Here is a 23,687-nt window from a genome sequence, read left to right on the forward strand (position 1 = left end):
GATTGCCTTTAAATATATAACCGGAAAAATTGATAAAAACATATATAACAAACTTGATACAGACACCATATGGTAGCTTATCAAGAGCATCCATAATATGTAGTCAATGGTTAGAATAAAAAATTAAGATTCCCTTTGCACTTTCATGTATTCCTGCAATTAAAAAAAAATTGGTGCATTAATAACAGTCCTCTCCATCCAAATGGTAAAATGTACACATAAAGACCAAAGAGTGGATGTAACATGAAAAAACTGAATAGATTAATTTGCAGCATGCAAATGTTCATGAGGCAAGAGAAACCACACATTGTACTGTTCAAACTATGCACACAGCTTCTCCACGCAAGAGAACAGATTTCACCCCATGCTTCAGTTACCTCATAATAACGTCTGAACCCTGTATCTGTGAGGGACTTCAAATTGAGAAGATGAGTAAGTCATGGATCAAAAAGTGAAAAATAATAAAAATGATCTAAAAATGTAAATGTTTCAACTATTTTTTTATTTATTTTTTACATTAAACAGCATATCCACAAATATACATAATTATAGTATTCCCACACCTCCCCACTGCTTGTGCAAAAAAAAAAAAAAAAAATATGGCCTGATTCTCCCAGTCTCTGGCCTCAGGGACCGCACTGTCTCCCCAATGTGCTACGATACATCTCCTAGCTTGGAATAAAAGTTTGGACGCTATCTCCCGATACTTAGCAGACCCTATCCCGTCCAGCCTCCCCTAATATGCAAGTTTCAAATTCCCAAGGAACTCTAAACCCATGATATTCTTGTATTATTTCGTGCACCTTCCACCAAAATTCTTTAATCTTCGTACATATCCATAGTATATGCACATCATCCACCCCTAACTGCCCACATTTTTTGCAGCAAAATTCCTTGGTTTTATAATATTGCATCAGCTTTTTAGGGGAGTAATATAGGCAATATATTATATTAAATTGAGTAATCCTATGAGAGAAATTGTTTGAGACCCCATTTTTGGCCCTCATCACCCTTTCCCAGAATTCCTCCCGTTGAGGCTCCAAAACATCCTGCCATTTATACCTTAGGCACTTAACTGCACTTTTTTTTGGTTGATATAACAGACTTTCATATATCTTGGACACCAATTTCTTTCCTGTTTTTAATTTAGAAATATTGGCTAGGGGAGGTGGGAGGGTATCAATTTGTGTTCCCCTACCGAATGACGCTCGTAGAGCTTGTTTTAGTTGTAAGTAGAAGAGGCTCAAGTCCTTATTTCCAAAACTGCCTTCATTTTTGAGATCCGAGTATGTGACTATCTCCCTCCCGCCATACCTGCCCCAGTCTGAAAATTCCATATTTCCACCAGATTTTCTGTTCAATTGGTTTCAATTCTGTGAGAAGTATATTATCCCACAGTAAGGTGTCTGTGTGTAATCTAGTCTGGGGCCACAATTCTCTTACCTCTTTATAAATTTTAGTCCATAGCCCAAATAGCGGTATTTTACTGATTTGCTGCTGTGACAAAATGTCAGCTTCCACTATTTGAAAAATGCTGCATTTATCCAGTTTTTTTTTATTAATACTTGCCACCATGTTCTTATATCTTTGTGAGTTGCTCCATATTATCATATTTCTAATGTGGCCAGAAAGGAAGTATAGTTCCACATCCGGAGCTGATAATCCACCCTCCTTCTCCCGAGTCTACAATAATTTGTGCTCTTATTCGCGTTTTTTTGCCACGCCATATTAAATCCGCCAGTAAAGAAGCTATTTAAAAAAAAAAACTTTTTGGGGATTATTATCGGCGCGTTCCATAAGATGTAGTTAATGGAGGGTAAAATGCACATTTTCACTAGTGAAATTCGGCCTGCCATTGAAACATATAATTTTTTCCATACTTCTACTTTCTTGTATTTTAGGTATTACATTTAACTGAACATAATCTTTAGAGTTAGGTGTTTGGATCCCTAGATATTTTACGGGTTTGTCTACTCTCTTGATTTCCAATTGACCCGGTATTAACCCATTCAAGGGATCAATCGGAACGCATGCAGACTTAGACCAATTTATATTGAGTCCAGCATATTCGCTGTACTCTTCAAAGATCTCAAAAATCCTAGCAAGTGATCCATGGGAGCCTACAAGCAGCATAATATCTGCATACAGAGCAATTTTTTCTTCATGAGATCCATACCTAAAGCCTTCAATATCATTATCTTGCCTAATCAAATCTGCCAAAGGTTCCATAGCTATAGCAAATAAAAATGAGTCTGATAGCATTGGATCTTTCCCGGGCTTTAAAATAAGTGTGATTAAGGCTTCCCTCAGTGAGTCTGGCAATTTACCCGACTCTCTCGATGCTGTCCACATCTTTATTAGTTTCGGAATCATTATTTCTCTATATTGGGGGTACACTTCAAACAGGATGCCATCTATCCCTGGCGTCTTATTTTTAGTTATCTTTGATAGTATTTAATCCACTTCTTCAGGGTCTATTGGTTTTTTTTTTCCATACATTTCCGCCTCTTGTTCTAGTACTAGTAGTTTCTTCCTTAGACTTTTCTTATATAATATCGTGTATTTTGTGATAATCCCCCTGATGAAGGCCTTTGCAGCCTCCCAGACAGTATTATTTGCCGCTGAACCCTCATTTATAATCAAAGTATTCCCTAATCTCTTGCAAAACCTCATCATGTATACCCATTATATTTATCCACCCTACATTTATATTCACACACTTTTTTTTTCCACCTCCTTTTTATATTTATAATTATAAGATTGTGATCCGAGATCCCGCGTTGACCATACCTAACTCGTTCAATATCCAGTGTACCTTTATCATTAGTGAAAACTAAATCGATCCGTGATAAACTCCTATGTGTTTTTGAAAAACATGAATATTTCTTTAACTTCGGGTGCATTATCCTGCAAATATCAGTCCATCCCAACTCTTCTGTGATAGTTTTTAACTTAGTGTCCAAATGTTTCAACTTTAATGACAGAATCTTTTATGGTTTTGTTTAAAGGGACTTCAGTAACACATTTTCAATAGGTCCAGCACCATGGAATTTAAAATAAAATGTAAATTTTATTTACATGAATAAAAAAAATCCATGGTGTCCTCGGGGGGAAACATTTCACAGATCGCTCAAACCCTCTCACTTTTCATTTAAAGGGGCTATTGCATGATTAATGTACAAAATGAAAAGCATACATAATCTAGTACATGACAACCGCTAAGAAAGCTAGTACCAGCCCTGTCCTCAAGTAGATCCAGAGAACTCCCCATACATTGCTCCAATTGCTCTGTTAGGCCCCATTCACACATCCGTAATCAGTTTTGCGGATCCGCAAAACACGGACACTGCAATGTGCGTTCCGCATTTTGCGGACCGCAGATCACCGGCACTAATAGAATATGCCTATTCTTGTCCGCAATTGCGGACAAGAATAGGACATGTTCTATTTTTTTCGGGAACGGAAATGGGGACCCGCAAGTGCGGGTCCACATTTCCGGAGCCGGGCCGCACAAAATTGGTGCCGCTATTTGGGGGGGCTTATTTATACTGTCGGCACTATTGAGGGGTTTTTACATTAGAGGAACACTACCAAGGGGCATTGTATTTACAGGGCTCACTATTGGTGGGTATTTTATATACAGGAGATACTGTGCGGTGCATTTGATAAACAGGGGGCACTCTGGGGGTTTGAAAGAGCAAAATAAAAATAAAAATGACGTTCATTGGTTTTAAACACTAAAAACGGCCATGATAAACAGATGCATAACGACTATAAAAAACTAAATGGCCAAAAAATGGATAAACAAATGCAGAATAACCATGAAAAAGATCGACAGTCCGTTTTTAATTGCCATTGTTTGAATATAGCCTAAAGCACAATGAAAAATAGTGCAGCTTTCTTATATATTATGTTAATATCCAGATACTAATGAAAACAGCGCATTTGGATATATAGATATATATATATATATATATATTAATATTAATTAGGGCTGCACGATAAATTGAAAAAATAATCGAATCGCGATAATCGGCAAATGCGATATGGCCGACCCGAAAATGCCGCGATTATATATGAAGGGGCCCCGTGCACAAAACTGGCTTTGCGTGTAAAATATTTTACTAGTGTGTGAAACAATCTCTCTCCTATTGATAACAGGTCCAGCCTCTGTACTCACTTTCACGATGAATGCAATGCACTGCAGCTAACGGCAGCGAGCGAGCGGGCCGGCGCGTGACTGACGTCACTTAGTAACGCTCCTGCTTCCTGAAGTGGGAAGAGCGTTACTAAGTGACGTCAGTCACGCGCCGGCCGGCTAGCTCGCTGCCGCTCACTGTAGTGCATTGCATTTATAGTGACAGTGAGTACAGAGGCTGGACCTGTTATCAATAAGAGAGAGATTGTTTCACACACTAGTAAAATACTTAACACAAAGCCAGTTATGTGCGCAGTTAAGGACACATGAGGGGACACATAGGGCCATGAGGGGAACCAGCATAAGATGCTATATGTCTTATGCTGGCCCCCTTCATGGCCCTATGTGTCATAGCACACATCCCCTATAACAGCGTCCTCCACAGATCCCCCACATAACGGCGTCCTCCACAGATCCCCCACATAACGGCGTCATGCACAGATCCCCCACAACACAGCGTCATGCACAGATCCCCCACAACACAGCGTCATGCACAGATCCCCCACAACACAGCGTCATGCACAGATCCCCCACAACACAGCGTCATGCACAGATCCCCCACAACACAGCGTCATGCACAGATCCCCCACAACACAGCGTCATGCACAGATCCCCCACAACACAGCGTCATGCACAGATCCCCCACAACACAGCGTCATGCACAGATCCCCCACAACACAGCGTCATGCACAGATCCCCCACAACACAGCGTCATGCACAGATCCCCCACAACACAGCGTCATCCACAGATCCCCCATAACTATGTCATACCCAGCCGCGTCAGCGGCTCATATGGGAAAATCCAAGCAAATAGACCTCTAGCACAATTCCCTTAAAATATCGCATCGCACATAGTTATCGCAATTTTTCGGGCCCTAATCGCAATCGCACAAAATTCCCATATCGTGCAGCCCTAATATATATACACACACACACATATATACACACACACAGTATATGTGTATTTTTGTACAGTATACATACAGCTAAAAATTTCATTTAATGACACACTGGCCAAAACTCTGTAAATCCTATCACCCTGGAGCACTCTGCTGGTTGGCAGTACTTTTGATGAAAATGTGGGTCCCTATCGCCGGTACTCCACAATCACTTAGTCATCTAAGGATTTTACATACAATTCAATGGTAAAAGAGTAAGCACTTGTGATCTCACTTTATGTAAATCCATTCTAAGGCTGCTCGAACACTTCCGGGTTTTGATCAGGTTTTCTCAGGCAGTTTTGATGCTAAAACCACAAAGAGAAGTAGTAGAATCTGGCTGTATATATTGTCTGTTAGGCAGCGTTCACATCTGTATTGTGAACTCCGGCAGAGGAACAGACTGCTGAAGTTCACTGTATCTATCACACATCGTCGGATCCCCATTCACTATAATGGGATATGGCCGCTTTCTGGCATATACTCACAAAAATTTAGGGATATTTGGCTTGTGGGTGAAATTTCAGGATGAACCTAAAATGTACTCCACCCTTTACAAGTGAACTTAATGTGACCTTCTCTAAACTTTTGAATGTGCATGTCCAACTGTTCAATGTTTCAGTACTTTCTGCACAACTTGCTGTTCTCTAACAAAGAGCTTAGCAGGAAAATTCCCAACAGGTGAATCGTCCAATAAATTTCATGGTTCAATTAGAATTGGTATTTAAACAGTCCTCCTCATCATGCTGTTCACATTTTGACGACACCTAACAATAGATCAACAGTACCTAGTCATTGCGAGGCTTCAAGCAGGATGTTCTCACACGGAAGTGGCCACTGAGCTTAGAGTGTCATCAGCAGGTTGCAACAGAGATACAAAGACTGGAAGAGTCACAGAAAGGCATAGAAGTGGACATCATTTGGCCACATCCCACACTGATGATCACTTCATTGTGAATAATGTCCTACGAAACCGGATGATGAATTCTACAAAACTCCAGGCACATTTAACCCCTTAAAGACGCATGACGTACCGGTACGGCATGTTTGCCGAGTCCTTAAGGACCCTTAAGGACCCATGACGTACCGTTTTAAAATGCGATTGCGGCGCTGCGTGGGTTAATCGGTACAGGATGCCGGCTGAAATCATTTAGCCGGCATCCTGTCAACGCCAGGGGGGGTCATGTGACCCCCCGTATCGGCGATCGCAGAAAACCGCAGGTCAATTCAGACCTGCGGTTTGCTGCGTTTCCGGTCCATTCGGGTCTCCGGTGACCCAATGAACCGGAAAAAGACTGCGATCGGTGGCGTGATTACACACCACCAATCGCAGTACGAAGATTTGGAGAGGCGGTGCTGGCCATGGTGCTGAAGGCCGCTGTCCAGGGTGCTGATTGGTGCAGGGGAGAGAGGCACGAGATTCAAACTTCCTGTGCTCCTCTCTCCCCTAATCGGCATCCATCACCCTCCTGCACCCATCGCCCTCCAGGTAGGTTAGGGTCAGTGAGGGAGAGGCACCGTTAGGCAAGAATAGAAGGGAAAAGTTAGTTAGGGAAAAAAAACAAAAAACTTTATCTAAATTTATAGTTTTTTTGCTTTGAGACCCTAGACCCCCCCTGCCACTTGCCAGTGCAAAAACCCAGTGTCAGGCAATACTGGAGTGTGGACGTCCTCTACCAGACCCCACTCTACAGTATGGTCATGACACGCCCCCGGTTTGAGGCCATCCGGAAATGTCTGCATTATTCAGATAATGCATGACTGTCTGTATAAGATACGGCCGGTCATCGATCACTTCGGGGCCAAATTTGAGCAGGCCTACGTACCTGGAAGGGAGGTGGTGGTTGATGAGTCTCTCGTTGCGTTCAAGGGGAGACTCCGTTTCCGCCAATACATTCCCACTAAGCGGGCGAGGTATGGCGTGAAGATATACAAAATTTGTGAGAGTACCTCAGGGTACACTTACAAATTTTGTGTGTATAAGGGGCGAGATTCCTGTATTCAACCCCCAGAATGTCCCCCCACTCTGGGTGTTAGTGGGAAACTCGTGTGGGACCTTATGTACCCACTGCTAGATAAGGGTTACCAACTTTACGTGGATAACTTTTATACTAGCATTCCCTTGTTCAGGTCCCTTGCCGCCAGATCCACGTTTGCTTGTGGGACCGTGCGGAAAAATCAACGCGGCCTCCCTGCCCACCCCCTCCAGGTACCTATCCCCAGGGGTGAGACCCGTGCCCTTACTAGTGGAAACCTGCTGCTGGTCAGGTATAAGGACAAGAGGGATGTCCTTGTACTGTCCACAATCCACGGTAACAGCACCACCCCCGTCTCTGTGGTAACAGCACCACCCCCGTCTCTGTGGTAACAGCACCACCCCCGTCTCTGTGGTAACAGCACCACCCCCGTCTCTGTGCAAGGTACCGCGGCAACGGTCCTCAAGCCCGATTGTATCGTCGACTACAATCGGTATATGTGAGGAGTTCATCTCTCTGATCAAGTCCTCAAGCCATATAATGCCATGGGCAAAACCCGGGCATGGTACAAAAAAGTTGCGGTCTACTTGGTACAGGTTGCCTTGTACAACTCTTTTGTACTATCCTGATGCGCTGGCAGCACAGGGACATTTCTCCAATTCTATGAGGCAGTCCTCAAAGACCTGATTTTCTCAGACCGGGAAAGAGCAGGCCAGAGTACCTCGGGAATTGGAGGCGCCCGGATCGACCCAAAAAAGATGCAGTGTGTCTCACAAGAGGGGGATACGGAAGGACACCACCACTCAATGTGACACTTGCTCCGATCATCCGGGCCTCTGCGTTATCGATTGCTTCAAGGAGCATCACACTTCCATGGAGTACTAAATTTTTATAATCCCCAACAGTCCCCTAGAGAGCATAAAAAACTATGGCTCTCAGACTTTGGAGACACGGAAACAATTTCCCCCCTCCCCCCAAAAAATATTAGTTTTAGTGCAGGCATCCTCAAACTGCGGCCCTCCAGATGTTGTAAAACTATAACTCCCAGCATGCCCAGACAACCTACAGCAATCAGCAGGGCATGGTGGGAACTGTAGTTTTACAACATCTGGAGGGCCGCAGTTTGAGGATGCCTGCTTAGCAGGGCTCCAGATGGCGACCAAAACGGCCAATGCGCCTTAAAATTTGCAGATGGCAACAAGACTTAGTCTTGTCGCCATTTGCGACTGTACTGCCGCGATCCTGCGCAGCCTAAGTTCTCTTCAGCAGCACAGTAGAGAAGAAAGGAGTCCCTCCCTCTCCACTGTGACGCGGCCGCCACTACCACCAATGGGGAGATAGCAGGGGAGGAGGAGGGGGAGGGGCTGACGCCACTGCGCCACCAATGAATGTAAAACGTAAGTATAGGCAGCGGTATCACAGACCCGGCACCCGGCCTCAATAACAGGGCATGCGATACGCGGTAATTAACCCCATCAGGTGCCACAGATCGCATGCCCTGTTATTGAGGCCGGGTGCCGGGTCTGTGATACCGCTGCAGACAATTGTATAAAGGAGTTAAAGAGGACCTTTCATGGGTCCAAAGAATATAAACTTAGCAGGCTGCATAGAGCGGTGCCCAGGGATCTAAGTGCCCTTACTATTATTCCTGGGTGCCGCTCCATTCGCCCACTGTGGCCCCCGGTATTTTCAACATTCAGAGCAAGGAGGAGGAGACGCCAGTGTCTCTCCGTCTCCATGACAGCAGCGCTGTCCAATCAGAGCTCAGGTGTTTTTTTTTCTCCCTGGCTCTGAGCTCTGATTGGACAGCGCTGCTGTCAGGGAGAAGGAGAGACACCGGCATCTCCTCCTCCTTGCTCTGAATGTTGAAAATACTAGGGGCCACAGCGGGCGAACGGCGCGGCGCCCAGGAATAATAGTAAGGGCACTTAGATCCCTGGGCGCCGCTCTATGCAGCCTGCTACTAAGTTTATATTCTTTGGACCCATGAAAGGTCCTCTTTAATTACATTCATTGGTGTGCAGTGCGCCCCCCCCCAAAGCCTGTGCGCGCCCCCCCCCCGATTATCACTGGCCACAAGTCACCCCCCCCATTGTTATATGGTGGCCACAGGGTCCCATCCCCTTCATTGGTGGCAGTAGCAGATTACACTGCTGGGGCTCAGATCGTTACCATGGCAGCCAGGACGCTACTGAAGCCCTGGCTGCCATGTTCAGCTCCCTGCTGCTGTGTGCACAGAGCACAGGGAGATGTGTGAGATCCTATTCACCCTGATCTCTATCAGGGTGAATAGCACAAGGGATGAAAAGATCCAGGTTCTAGTCCCTAAGGGAAGAAATGGTTATTAAATAAAAAGTAAAAAACAAAAACAAAAAATAAATAAAAAAAATACTAAAAGTTTAAATGGCCCCCTTCCCAGTTTTACATATAAAATTTACAAACAATAAAGAATAAACATATTACATATCGCTACGTCCCAAAAAGTGTGAGCTATTAAAATATAAAAAAAATATTTCCGCTCGGTGAAGGCCGTAACAGAAAAAAAAAAAACTCTAAACCACGCAATTCGCCATTTTTAGTCACCTTGTCCCAGAAGATGTCCCTGGATGTGAGAGGTATGTGGTGCTGTTTTCTCCTATATGTAGTGCTGGCTCACTACGGTCACCTGCGTCTCATCTTCTCAAAGTCCTTTTATTTAATTATATGCATTTAAAATTTGGCAACTAAAAAATTTAATTTGGCTCTCAAATTTTTTAGTTTAGGAGCCAATGGCTCCTGGTAATTTTTTTTTGTCTGGAGCACTGCTGCTTAGTGTCTTCAAAGTCTGAGAGCCATACATATTGGGCATCGTCGCGTCCGTAAAAATAGTCTCTATAAAAATAACATTTAACCCAACCCCCTCGGATGAACAGCGTTAAAAAAAATAAAAAAAACGTGTAAAAAAAAAAGCCATTTTTTTGTCACCTAACATCACAAAAAGTGTAATAGCGAGCGATCAAAAGGTGATATGCACCCCCAATTCGTGCCAATAAAACCGCCATCTCATCCCACAAAAAATGCCCCTACATTAGATAGTCGCCCAACAAAAAAAAAAAAAAATACTGTAGTTCCCAGGCTATGGAGAAACAAAACTAATTTTTTTGGTTCCCAAAATGATAATATAGTGTAAAATCTAAATACATTTTAAAATGTAGACATAAGGTATCGCCGCGTCCGTAAGAATCTGCCCTATAAAAACAACAATTGACCAAACCCCTCGGATGAACAGCGTTAAAAATATAAAATAAAAACGGTGCCAAAACAACCATTTTTGGGCAAAATTTCCATTTGAATCCTTTTTTCCAGTAATAAAGCAAGGGTTAACAGCCAAACAAAACTAAATATTTATTGCCCTGATTCAGTAGTTTGCAGAAACACCCCATATGTGGACGTACATGGCTATATAGCCACACGGCAGGGCATAGAACAAAGGGAACTCCATATGGTTTCTGGAAGGCAGATTTTGATGGACTGGTTTATTTACACCATGTCCCATTAGAAGCCCCCCCTGATGTAGCCTACACTAGAAACTCCAAAAAAGTGACCCCATCTAAGAAACTACACCCCTCAAGGTATTCAAAAGTTACTTTACAAACTTTGTTAACCCTTTAGGTGTTCCACAAAACTAAATAGCGAATGTAGAAACAATTTTAGAATTTAAATTTTTTGTTACCTTGCCTCAAAAAAGTGTAATATAGAGCAACCAAAAATGATATTTACCCTAAAATAGTCCCAAAACAACAACCACCTTATCCCGTAGTTTCCTAGATGGGGTCACTATTATGGAGTTTCTACTCTAGGGGTGCATCAGGGGGCTTGAAAGGGTACATGGTGTAAATAAACCAGTCCAGCAAAATCTGCCTTCCAAAAACCATATGGCGTTCCCCTTCTATGTCCTGCCGTTTAGCCAAATAGTAGTTTACGACCACATATGGGGTGTTTCTGCAAACTACAGAATCAGGGCAACCCATTTTGAGTTTTGTTTGGCTGTTAACCCATTTTTTCCAGGAATAAAGTAAGGGTTAAAATGGAAAATTTTCCAAAAAATTGAAATTTCTAAATTGTTTCTCCATCTACCATTAACTCTTGTGGAACACCTAAAGGGTTAACAGTTTGTAAACCCAGTTTTGAATACCTTGAGGGGTGTACTTTCTTAGATGGAGTCACTTTTTTGGAATTTCTATTCTAGGGGTGCAAGGGGGGGCTTGAAATGGGACATGGTATAAACAAATCCAGTCCTGCAAAATCTTCCTTCCAAAACCCATATGGCGTTCCCCTCTTTCTATGTCCTCCCGTTTGGCCAAACACTAGTTTGGGACCACATATGGGGTGTTTTTGCAAACTACAGAATCAGGGCAACCCATATTGAGTTTTGTTTGGCAGTTAACCCTCACTTTATTACTGGAAAAAATTTATTATATTGGAAAATTTAAAAAAAAATCTAAATTCTTAAATTATGTCCATTTGCCATGAAGTCTTGTGGAAGACCTAAAGGGTTAACAAAGTTGGTAAAAACAGTTTTGAATACCTTGAGGGGTGTAGTTTCTAGAATGGAGTCATTTTTGGATGGTTTCTACACTGCTCAAAAAAATAAAGGGAACACTTAGGCCTATTGCACACGACCGTATGGCTTTTTCAGTGTTTTGCGATCCGTTTTTCACGGATCCGTTGTTCCGTTTTTTGTTTCCGTTGTGTTTCCGTTTCTGTTCCGTTTTTCCGTTCCGTTTTTCTGTATGGCATATACAGTATACAGTAATTACATAGATAAAATTGGGCTGGGCATAACATTTTCAATAGATGGTTCAGCAAAAAACGGAACGGAAACGGAAGACATACGGATGCATTTCCGTATGTGTTCCGTTTTTTTGCGGACCCATTGACTTGAATGGAGCCACGGACTGTGATTTGCGGGCAATAATAGGACATGTTCTATGTTAAAACGGAACGGAAAAACGGAAATAGGGAAACGGAATGCATACGGAGTACATTCCGGTTTTTTTCCGGACCCATTGAAATGAATGGTTCCGTATACGGACCGTATACGGAACGCAAAAAACGTCCAGTAAACGGGAAAAAAAAACGTCCGTGTGCAATAGGCCTTAAACAACACAATGTAACTCCAAGTCAATCACACTTCTGTGAAATCAAACTGTCCACTTAGGAAGCAACACTGAGTGACAATCAATTTCACATGCTGTTGTGAAAATGGGATAGACAACAGGTGGAAATTATAGGCAATTAGCAAGACACCCCCAATAAAGGAGTGGTTCTGCAGGTGGTAACCACAGACGACTTCTCAGTACCTATGCTTCCTGGCTGATGTTTTGGTCACTTTTGAATGCTGGGGGTGCTTTCACTCTAGTGGTAGCATGAGACGGAGTCTACAACCCACACAAGTGGCTCAGATAGTGCAGTTTATCCAGGATGGCACATCAATGCGAGCTGTGGCAAGAAGGTTTGCTGTGTCTGTCAGCGTAGTGTCCAGAGCATGGAGGCGCTACCAGGAGACAGGCCAGTACATCAGGAGACGTGGAGGAGGCCGTAGGAGGGCAACAACCCAGCAGCAGGACCGCTACCTCCGCGTTTGTGCAAGGAGGAACAGGAGGAGCACTGCCAGAGTCCTGCAAAATGACCTCCAGCAGGCCACAAATGTGCATGTGTCTGCTCAAACGGTCAGAAACAGACTCCATGAGTGTGATATGAGGGCCCGACATCCACAGGTGGGGGTTGTGCTTACAGTCCAACACCGTGCAGGACATTTGGCATTTGCCAGAGAACACCAAGATTGGCAAATTCGCCACTGGCGCCCTGTGCTCTTCACAGATGAAAGCACGTTCACACTGAGCACATGTGACAGATGTGACAGAGTCTGGAGACGCCGTGGAGAACATTCTGCTGCCTGCAACATCCTCCAGCATGACCGGTTTGGCATTGGGTCAGTAATGGTGTGGGGTGGCATTTCTTTGGAGGGCCGCACAGCCCTCCATGTGCTCACCAGAGGTAGCCTGACTGCCATTAGGTACCGAGATGAGATCATCAGACCCCTTGTGAGACCATATGCTGGTGCAGTTGGCCCTGGGTTCCTCCTAATGCAAGACAATGCTAGACCTCATGTGGCTGGAGTGTTTCAGCAGTTCCTGCAAGACGAAGGCATTGATGCTATGGAGTGGCCCGCCCGTTCCCCAGACCTGAATCCAATTGAGCACATCTGGGACATCATGTCTCGCTCTATCCACCAACGTCACGTTGCACCACAGACTGTCCAGGAGTTGGCAGATGCTTTAGTCCAGGTCTGGGAGGAGATCCCTCAGGAGACTGTCCGCCACCTCATCAGGAGCATGCACAGGCGTTGTAGGGAGGTCATACAGGCACGTGGAGGCCACACACACTACTGAGCCTCATTTTGACTTGTTTTAAGGACATTACATCAAAGTTGGATCAGCCTGTAGTGTGTTTTTCCACTTAAATTTTGAGTGTGACTCCAAATCCAGACCTCCATGGGTTAAAAAATTTGATTTCCATTTTTTTATTTTTGTGTGATTTTGTTGTCAGCACATTCAACTATGTAAAGAACAAAGTATTTCAGAAAAATATTTAATTAATTCAGATCTAGGATGTGTTATTTTTGTGTTCCCTTCATTTTTTTGAGCAGTGTATTATGTAAGCCGCACAAAGTGACTTCAAACCTGAACTGGTCCATAAAACTGAGATTTTTTGTGAAACTCACCTGTAAAATCTTTCTCGACTTTTCCATTGGGGGACACATACCATGGGTATAGCTTAGAGGTATTAGTAGGAGGGACACTATGCAAATACAAAAGAGATCCTCCTCCTCGGGCTATACATCCACCCCCCCCCCCCCCCCCCGACTCCACCAGGAGAAACTCAGGCGTTGCAAAAGCAGTAGGAGAAGAAGACAAGAAAAAAATAATGGAAGCCATCAGACCAAAGCCCATGAGGTCCAACCAAAAACAGAAACTGAACTGAAAACCCCTCCTGCAACAGACAGAATGGGTGGGAGCTGTGTCCCCCAATGGAAAAGCCGAGAAAAATATTTTACAGGTGAGTTTCACAAAAAATATCCTTTTCTTACTTTTTTCCATTGGGGGACACAGACCATGGGACGTCCTAAAGCAGTCCATGGGGTGGGAAAGAATATTAGCACCGCCAGGAGGAACGTCCAACGGTCAAACAGGAACCACAGCCTGCAAAACCCTGCAGCCAAAGACAGCATCAGCCGAAGCCAGTGAATGCAGCTGATAAAACTTCGTAAAGGTATGTAAGGACGACCAGGTGGCCGCCTTACACAGCTGAGACGCAGAGGCACGATTGCGCCTTGCCCAGGAAGCCCCCACCGCCCTAGTGGAGTGAGCGGTAATCCGAGACGGGGGAACCCTACCACGAGCGCGATAAGCAGCGGAAATAGCCGAGCGGATCCATTGCGCCACAGTGACCTTGGAGGCCGCCAGACCCTTACGAGGTCCCTCGGGAATCACAAAGAGGGAATCTGAACGGCGGAAGGAAGCGGTAGCCGCGAGATACACCTTCAGGGCCGTACGACATCCAGGGAATGTAGAGCGCGTTCCTTGGGGTTTGCCGGAGAAGGGCAAAAGGAGGGCAGGACAAGATCCTCGTTAAGGTGGAAGGGAGAGACCACCTTGGGCAAAAAGGAGGGAACCAGATGGAGCACAACCTTATCCTGGTGAAAAAAAACAGAAAAGGCTCCTGGCAGGAAAGAGCGGCCAGCTCAGACACCCGTCTGATGGAAGTTATGGCCACAAGGAAGACCACTTTCCAGGTGAGACAAGTCAGGGAGACCTCTCTCAGAGGCTCGAAGGGGGCAGTCTGCAGAGCACGCAGGACAAAATTGAGATCCCAAGGAGGCAAAAGGGGAACATACGGAGGAACCGAATGTGCCACCTCCTGAAGAAAAGTCTTCACAGGACCCATAAGAGCAAGGGACCTCTGAAAAAAGACGGCCAGCACCGAAACCTGGCCTTTCAAGGAACTCAACGACAGTCCCATCTCAAGCCCGGACTGAAGAAACGACAGCACCATCGGGATGGAAAAACGAAGGGGAGGGAACCCAGAGTTCTCACAAAAAGTCAGGAAGGCCTTCCAGGTACAATAGTAAATCCGGGAGGAAGCCGGCTTCCTCGCACTGACCATGGTTCTAATCACAATCCGAGAACCCCCTCTTCTTCAGGATGGCGGTTTCAACAGCCACGCCGTTAAACAAAGAGACCGTAAATTCCGCTGGAAGAGTGGGCCCTGAGACAGTAGATCCTTTGTCGGGAAGAGGCCATGGGGCGTCCGCCAGCATCCGAGCCTTGTCTGAGAACCACGCGCGGTGAGGCCACTCTGGGGCGATGAGAACGGTCGGAATCCCTTCCGCCTCGATCTTGCGTAGAACCTTCGGTAGTAGAGGAAGTGGAGGGAAGACATAGAGGAGGCTGAAGTCCTGCCATGGAGACACCAGCGCGTCCACCCCGTACGCCTTCGGATCCCGGGCGCGAGCTAGGAACACCGGGAGCTTGTTGTTTAGCCTGGACGCCATTAAGTCCACATCCGGACGGCCCCATCTGTGGCAGATTTCTTCGAATACATCTGGATTCAGAGACCACTCGCCTGGATCCACCTTGTTGCAGCTTAGAAAGTCCGCTGTCCACTCCTGGAATGTAAACTGCTGACAACACCGGAACGTGCGACTCCGCCCAAGTCAGAATTCTAGTCACCTCCTGCATCACCATCCAGCTGCGGGTCCCGCCTTGATGGTTGATGTAAGCCACAACCGTGGCATTGTCCGAATGAATCCTCACCGGGAGGCCTGCAAGGAGAGGAGTCCAATGGGAGAGGGAGTGGAAAATCGCCCTCATCTCCAGAATGTTGATCGGAAGGCGAGATTCCGCCGCCGACCAAACCCCCTGAACCGTGCGAGACTGAAGAACGCCGCCACCAGAGAAGGAGCAGAGAGCAGCCACCCGGCGTGAGGAGCTTCTCAGCAGGCGGAGGAAGGAGCCGGAGCGAAGCGCTAGGCTCCGACCCCAGGACGCGTCAGAGGCGCGAAAAAGCGTGCGCTCCACTGCCTGCTATATGTAAAAACTGCCCCCAGCGCCGACCGCGGCGTAGCGGGGGTTAATGATGTGGACAGTACCCCCTGCAAAGATGGCGGCGGCCCCCGGAAGAAGCGGGGGCCCGCCGCTGGTGGGTGCAGATGGATGGTAGATAGCGGCGCCGATACAGACATGCCGCTCTGAACAGACATGCCGCTCTGAACAGACATGCCGCTCTGAACAGACATGCCGCTCTGAACAGACATGCCGCTCTGAACAGACATGCCGCTCTGAACAGACATGCCGCTCTGAACAGACATGCCGCATATGAGAAAAAAAGGGGAGCCGGTCCCAGCAGGGAAGATGCCCGTAGTAAAGTGCCTCCAGATGTGAGTCCTCCTGTCCCAGCACCCCAGACAGAAACACACAATTCCCCAGTTCACCCAGGCAGCCCATAGGTATCAGGGGGGGGCAGAGGGGAAGTCATACGGTACTTATCTGCTCCTGCAGTCTTCTCCCTCTGTCCGTACCAGCAGGGCTCACCTCTTCAGACATCTGACTCACCTGAGTTCAGTACTCTGGATGGAGGGCAGTAGCAGGTGACCCAGGAGCTGGTGGGATGCCGGAGCTAACAGGTCAAGCCCGGATCCACTTGCCTTCTTAGGGGATAATGGAGGCAGCCAGGCAGCGTCCAAATAACGGCGGCGGGCACTCCATGGGGGACCAGGAAGGCGCCATGCCGACCTGCGTCCCCATCTAGAAGATAATAACAAAAAGGAGTAGTCAAAAAGGAGTGTCATCCTCCTTCACCAGACACTAAGCAAAGACTGAGTTTCTCCTGGTGGAGTCGGGGGGTATAGCCCGAGGAGGAGGAGCTCTTTTGTATTTGCATAGTGTCCCTCCTACTAATACCTCTAAGCTATACCCATGGTCTGTGTCCCCCAATGGAAAAAAGTACGAGAAAAGTGGGATTTGGAAAATTTCAGAAAAATTTCAAAATTTGCTTCTAAACTTCAAAGCTATGCAACATCCCCAAAAAATAAAATATCATTCCCAAAATGATACAAACATGAAGTAGACATATGGGGAATGTAAAGTCATCACAATTTGTGGGGGTATTACTATGTATTACAAAAGTAGAGAAACTGAAACTTTGAAATTTGCAAATTTTTCCAAATTTTGGTAAATTTTGTATTTTTTTATGCAAAAAAATTAACTTTTTTGACCCAATTTTAGCAGTGTCATGAAGTACAATATGTGATGAAAAAACAATCTCAGAACGGCTTGGGTAAGTCAAAGCGTTTTAAAGTTATCAGCACTTAAAGTGACACTGGTCAGATTTGCAAAAAATGGCCAAGTCCTTAAGGTGTTAAGGAAGGTGAGAGGCACCCAAATGTCATGTCAGACCATTCAAAACCGTTTTTCATCAGCATGGTCTGCGTGCTAGACGACCTGTGAAGGTACCTGACCACACTACCAGGCACAGGAGTCATCGTCTTGCATGGGCCAGGGAGCATCTATGCTGGACGAGGGACCAGTGGGCCTCAGTGCCGTTCACTGATTAAGTCAATTCACACTGAGCAGAAATGATGGCCGCCAAGGATGTTGGCGACGTCAAGGAGAGCACTACGCATCCGCCACTGTTGTCACCAGACGAGCCTTTGCTGGTGGTGGGGTTACAATGTGGGCAAGTGTGTCTTGTCAATAGAGAACTGCCCTACACTTTGTGAATGGTACAGTGACAAGCCCATACTACTTAAATAACATTCATCCAGTCATTGTGCCTCTGCATAAACAAAACAGGCCTAATTTCATCTTCATGGACAATGCGCCAGCTCATAGAGGTTGCATCATTAGGGAATGGCTGCTGGAGACTGGGGTACTTCAAATTGAGTGGCCTGCACTTTCTCCAGACCTGAATCCCATCGTAAACCTATGAGATCAGCTTAGTCGGTTGTCGAGGCTCATAACTCTGTACCCCAGAATCTCAATGACCTGAAGGCCGCCCTTCAAGAAGAGTGGGATGCTGTGCCTCAGCAGACAATAAGTCAACTTGTGAACAGCATGAGACATCGTTGTCAAGCTCTAATTGATTCTCAAGGCCATATGACAAGTTATTGAGACATTGACATTCTTTGTGGGGGTATACCCACTACTGGTGTTGGCTTTTGTTTCAATAAATTGTTTGAGATGAGGAAATCACCATTGCATGCTACTACTTAAATGCTCTACTTTCATGATATAATATCACTGTAGCGCGATCTTTGTACGTTTTCCATAAATGTCTATCTGAAAGTCAGCATATATGTCAGATCCAGTGAAAGGAACAGAGTGCTGGAAATAACAACGCAGATGTGAACCTGGCCTTAATGATTCACACCTAGTTTTGGTTGAACGCGTAAAGGCAACCCAAATTTAGTTTGCAACAGAGGACCACATTATTAGCTGAGAACAGGAATTGCATACAATACCAACACCTAGATATAGCTACAGTGGGGGAAATAATTATTTGACCCCTCACTGATTTTGTAAGTTTGTCCAATGACAAAGAAATGAAAAGTCTCAGAACAGTATCATTTCAATGGTAGGTTTATTGTAACAGTGGCAGATAGCACATCAAAAGGAAAATCGAAAAAATAACTTTAAATAAAAAATAGCAACTGATTTGCATTTCATTGAGTGAAATAAGTATTTGAACCCCTACCAACCATTAAGAGTTCTGGCTCCCACAGAGTGGTTAGACACTTCTACTCAATTAGTTACCCTCATTAAGGACACCTGTCTTAACTAGTCACCTGTATAAAAGACACCTGTCCACAGAATCAATCAATCAAGCAGACTCCAAACTCTCCAACATGGGAAAGACCAAAGAGCTGTCCAAGGATGTCAGAGACAAAATTGTAGACCTGCACAAGGCTGGAATGGGCTACAAAACCATTAGCAAGAAGCTGGGAGAGAAGGTGACAACTGTTGGTGCGATTGTTCGAAAATGGAAGGAGCACAAAATGACCATCAATCGACCTCGCTCTGGGGCTCCACGCAAGATCTCACCTCGTGGGGTGTCAATGGTTCTGAGAAAGGTGAAAAAGCATCCTAGAACTACACGGGAGGAGTTAGTTAATGACCTCAAATTAGCAGGGACCACAGTCACCAAGAAAACCATTGGAAACACATTACACCGCAATGGATTAAAATCCTGCAGGGCTCGCAAGGTCCCCCTGCTCAGGAAGGCACATGTGCAGGCCCGTCTGAAGTTTGCCAATGAACACCTGAATGATTCAGAGAGTGACTGGGAGAAGGTGCTGTGGTCTGATGAGACCAAAATAGAGCTCTTTGGCATTAACTCAACTCGCTGTGTTTGGAGGAAGAAAAATGCTGCCTATGACCCCCAAAACACCGTCCCCACCGTCAAGCATGGGGGTGGAAACATTTTGCTTTGGGGGTGTTTTTCTGCTAAGGGCACAGGACAACTTATTCGCATAAACGGGAAAATGGACGGAGCCATGTATCGTGAAATCCTGAGCGACAACCTCCTTCCCTCTGCCAGGAAACTGAAAATGGGTCGTGGATGGGTGTTCCAGCACGACAATGACCCAAAACATACAGCAAAGGCAACAAAGGAGTGGCTCAAGAAGAAGCACATTAAGGTCATGGAGTGGCCTAGTCAGTCTCCGGACCTTAATCCAATCGAAAACCTATGGAGGGAGCTCAAGCTCAGAGTTGCACAGAGACAGCCTCGAAACCTTAGGGATTTAGAGATGATCTGCAAAGAGGAGTGGACCAACATTCCTCCTAAAATGTGTGCAAACTTGGTCATCAATTACAAGAAACGTTTGACCTCTGTGCTTGCAAACAAGGGTTTTTCCACCAAGTATTAAGTCTTTTTTTGTTAGAGGGTTCAAATACTTATTTCACTCAATGAAATGCAAATCAGTTGCTATCTTTTATTTAAAGTTATTTTTTCGATTTTCCTTTTGATGTGCTATCTGCCACTGTTACAATAAACCTACCATTGAAATGATACTGTTCTGAGACTTTTCATTTCTTTGTCATTGGACAAACTTACAAAATCAGTGAGGGGTCAAATAATTATTTCCCCCACTGTATATAAATCAGCATAGAACAGCTTATCTAAGGAGCAATATGCATGGACTCAGCACTGTTTGGGTTTGGAAAAGGTTTTGAGGCAGATTCTTCTGCAGGTTTTTTCATTCAAAGCCAGGAGTGTATTTAAAAGAAAATCGGAAATATAAAGGAAGGTCATACTTCTTCCTGCTGGATCTATTTCTGGCTTTGGCTGAAAAACCTGCAGGAAAATCTGCCTCAACACCTACCATAAACATTCACTATTTTAGCAGCACTCACGTTATCTTACTTGAAGGCATGTGATCTTTCATAAAATATTTTTCTAGAAGTGTACATAATCAGTTTCATAATTTTTTTTTTACTGTATAACGTATTGTAGAAAAGGGTTGAGAACTGTACTTCAGTCTGAGAACTGGCACATTCATTACCTGCAAATAAGAATCTTGACAGGATAAAAACTCAGGTTTCTTCAGTATGGACTCTGTTGTCAGAACAAGTTCATTTTTACTTAAGGCTGGTTCATCTGAGCAGGGAAACACTGCCTATGAAATGAAACAGGTTGCTATCAATTTAACAGTATGAGAAAGAGTAAGCATTCTAAACACCCCAATTTAACTGAATACAACTGGAAAGTACAATTTGTTAAAAGGGTTACACCACATCCACAGGATAGCAGATAAATATCTCTGATTACTGTGTCCCCTATCGGCAACTCCCACTGATCCATCTCAATGCATAGCAGAGTAAGGAGAACTTTAAATGCAGTAGTTGTCACTCATGCCCTCTGTGACTACAGCAATGTCTATATGACTGATTGAGACAGCCAAGTGCTGTATGCATCGGTTTCAATCTGTTCAGTGGACTTTGAATGGAGTGTTATTGTTCTTTCTCATCCACCACTCCATTTAAAGTTCTTCTCACTGGCGGGCAATAAGGAAGGAATCAAGAGCACCTTTTGAGGGCTCATGTAGATAGAAGAAAACAGCGGCACTCACCAATATTCTTTCTGCATTTTTTTTTTGTTCTTTTTCTGTGCTGTACACGCATCCACCATGTTTTAATGGAACAATAAAAGCTGCAGAAAGAATATTGGTGAGTGCCGCTGTTTTCTTCTATCTACATGATGTTGATTCAAGAGCTGAAGCTGTGAGTCAGCTGAGCACCGCCAGAGATCACAAACAAATGAACACAGGAGTAGTCCACATATGTATATGGTCCACTCTGAGCAGTGCCGGCCGCCTCTCTACATATTTACCTTTTGAGGAATCTGTGAGGTTCCCAGTTGTTAGTCTCCCACTGGTCAGACATTTACCATCTATCCTGTGGATAGGTGATAAATGTGATTTCTGAGACATTGCCTTTAAACTTAAAGACTCATTTATTGCTCAAATGCACCTAAAATGAAAACTGAAGCAAGTACTAAACAGTTTTAAATATCTTAAACCTTTGTCTACAGCTCTTAGCCAGTCTTGTTTGCAGTCTCATTCCATCACCATGTACATGGGAGATAGATAAAAAACAGGCCTCGTTCACATTTCAGTTTTTTCACTGACGTCTGCTGTCTGCATTTTACACAGATAGCACACAAAAGCACACAGACATGCAGTACTTTGGTCCATGTGGGGCCCAAACACACCAAATGAAGTCTATGGGTCCGTGAAAAATCACTGACAACACTGATGGTATCCATGTTTGGTCCTTTTTGCACTGACAACTGGTAGATGTTCTAGAAATTAAATTTTCAGCCGAGCATTGTCTGTGGAATACGGATGACACACTGAGGGCAAATAATGGACACACTGATAAAACGCAGACGAGTTTTCCACAGACTTCAGAAAAGGAAATGTGAAAGGGGCCTTAGGATATTTTTAGTCAAAAATATTTGCAAAGTAAGTGGTGCACTTCACTAGCAGGAAAAGAATGTGACAAATTTCTCTCACCTTTACATTGTCTAAGACTCTTTTGAATTCAAGAGGTTCATCCTTTCCTTCCATAGCTGCAGGATCCAACCCATCTCCTCCATATATAAACTGAATAATATCACCAGTGGAGCTGCGGACTGTCAAGTCATACTGAGAGCAGAGGTCTTCAAGAGATTTTACAAGACGTCTCTGAAAATTAGAAATCAATAATGTTTTATCAGGTTCTCTTGATATTTAGACTAGACCACCACCTGCAGTTTTTTTCCTGGCAGTTTTTCAGCCAAAGACAGGAATAGATAATTATAAGTCTTTCATCTATTCTCTTCTCATCCACTTCAGACTTTGGCTCAAAAACTGTAGGTGTGATTCTAGTCTTAAGGTCACAGATTTTACTTGGATTGATCAAATTTTAAAATAGTTATAAAACAGTAATCCCATAATATTTTTAATAAGAATGTTATAAATCTATTAAAAAGGTTTTAAAAACTCAGCAAAATACTAGTATAACAAACATTTTATTGTGAACACATTACTGCTTAGATTTGGAATCACAATCAAAGGTGTCCACAAGGTGGCAGAAAGAACCATAGGAGAGGTGACCTTGCCAGCCATAGTTCTATCCTGAGAGCAACCTAAGGATGCTAAGGAGAAGTGGAAACTACGAGGAGGAATCCTTATGTCACTTATGGGACCTGTTTCTAGAGGTAGAGCGTGCCCTGTCATCAAGACTCCCTGAGAGGGACTGGAGCAACTGCAATCTAGGCAGGCAAGTACTCCAAACACTCAACCATGGATTGGGAGTGTCAGACAAGGTTACTTATGGCTTGGGAGAGGGAAGAGGCCCATTTAGTAGGAATCAACTCTGGGATGGAGAGGCCCAAGACATTCTGGGTTTAGGTGCAAGGCACTGGGAGCAGACAGGGTCAGGCTGTCTGAACAACAGGCATGAAGGCTAAAGAAAAAGTCTGAAGGAATAAAAGTCAGCAGAGGCCGCCAGATGCTGCATGCTAGAAAGAGGTGCTGCAGCTTCTGCAGGAATGATGAAAGGCTCTTCAGAGGTGCTACTGGAGACTATCACTAGGAGAGGCACAGAGGAATGGCAGCTGAGGAAGAAAGCAGAGAAAGCCCGCATTTGTAAAGGATTAGGAGGAAAGAAGACCCCTTACACGGACCCTTGGAGGGGAAGGCACCAAGGAAAAAGTCCAAGAAGAAATACAGCGGCAGAAAAAGGTGAGGCCTAGTTCAGGGAGAAGCCTGGGTCTCAAGTAGAAGGCACAGTTGGGAACAAGGTACCGCTGGTGGCCCAAGATCACGGAAAGTCTGGGACGGAGCAGAGCAGCAGAGAAAAGAGCAGGCCGGATTGGAAGGACCCCTGGTAGAAGCAACAATGAGGGGAAGAAATTTTTATTTAAATTGATCCTCCTACCACAGGATTAAACCTGCAGAGTAGGAGAAAAAAAAATAAAAAAATAAAT

The 23,687-nt window shown here is 44.7% G+C and overlaps 1 protein-coding gene across 1 annotated transcript in view; it reads right to left on the bottom strand.

Annotated features, from left to right (window-relative positions):
* The window catches only part of POLR3A (RNA polymerase III subunit A), a 213,282-nt gene that overhangs the window by 56,802 nt on the left and 132,793 nt on the right, over window positions 1–23,687 (bottom strand). Inside the window, exons 20-21 of the mRNA XM_040435415.1 lie at window positions 22,231–22,401; window positions 20,719–20,832 (exon numbers count right to left, since the gene is read on the bottom strand). Coding sequence (XP_040291349.1) covers window positions 20,719–20,832; window positions 22,231–22,401 — 285 coding nt within the window. The remainder of the gene's footprint in view (window positions 1–20,718; window positions 20,833–22,230; window positions 22,402–23,687) is intronic.

This window comes from Bufo bufo, chromosome 6, assembly GCF_905171765.1.
Source record: "Bufo bufo chromosome 6, aBufBuf1.1, whole genome shotgun sequence".
NCBI classification, from domain to species: Eukaryota; Metazoa; Chordata; class Amphibia; order Anura; family Bufonidae; genus Bufo; species Bufo bufo.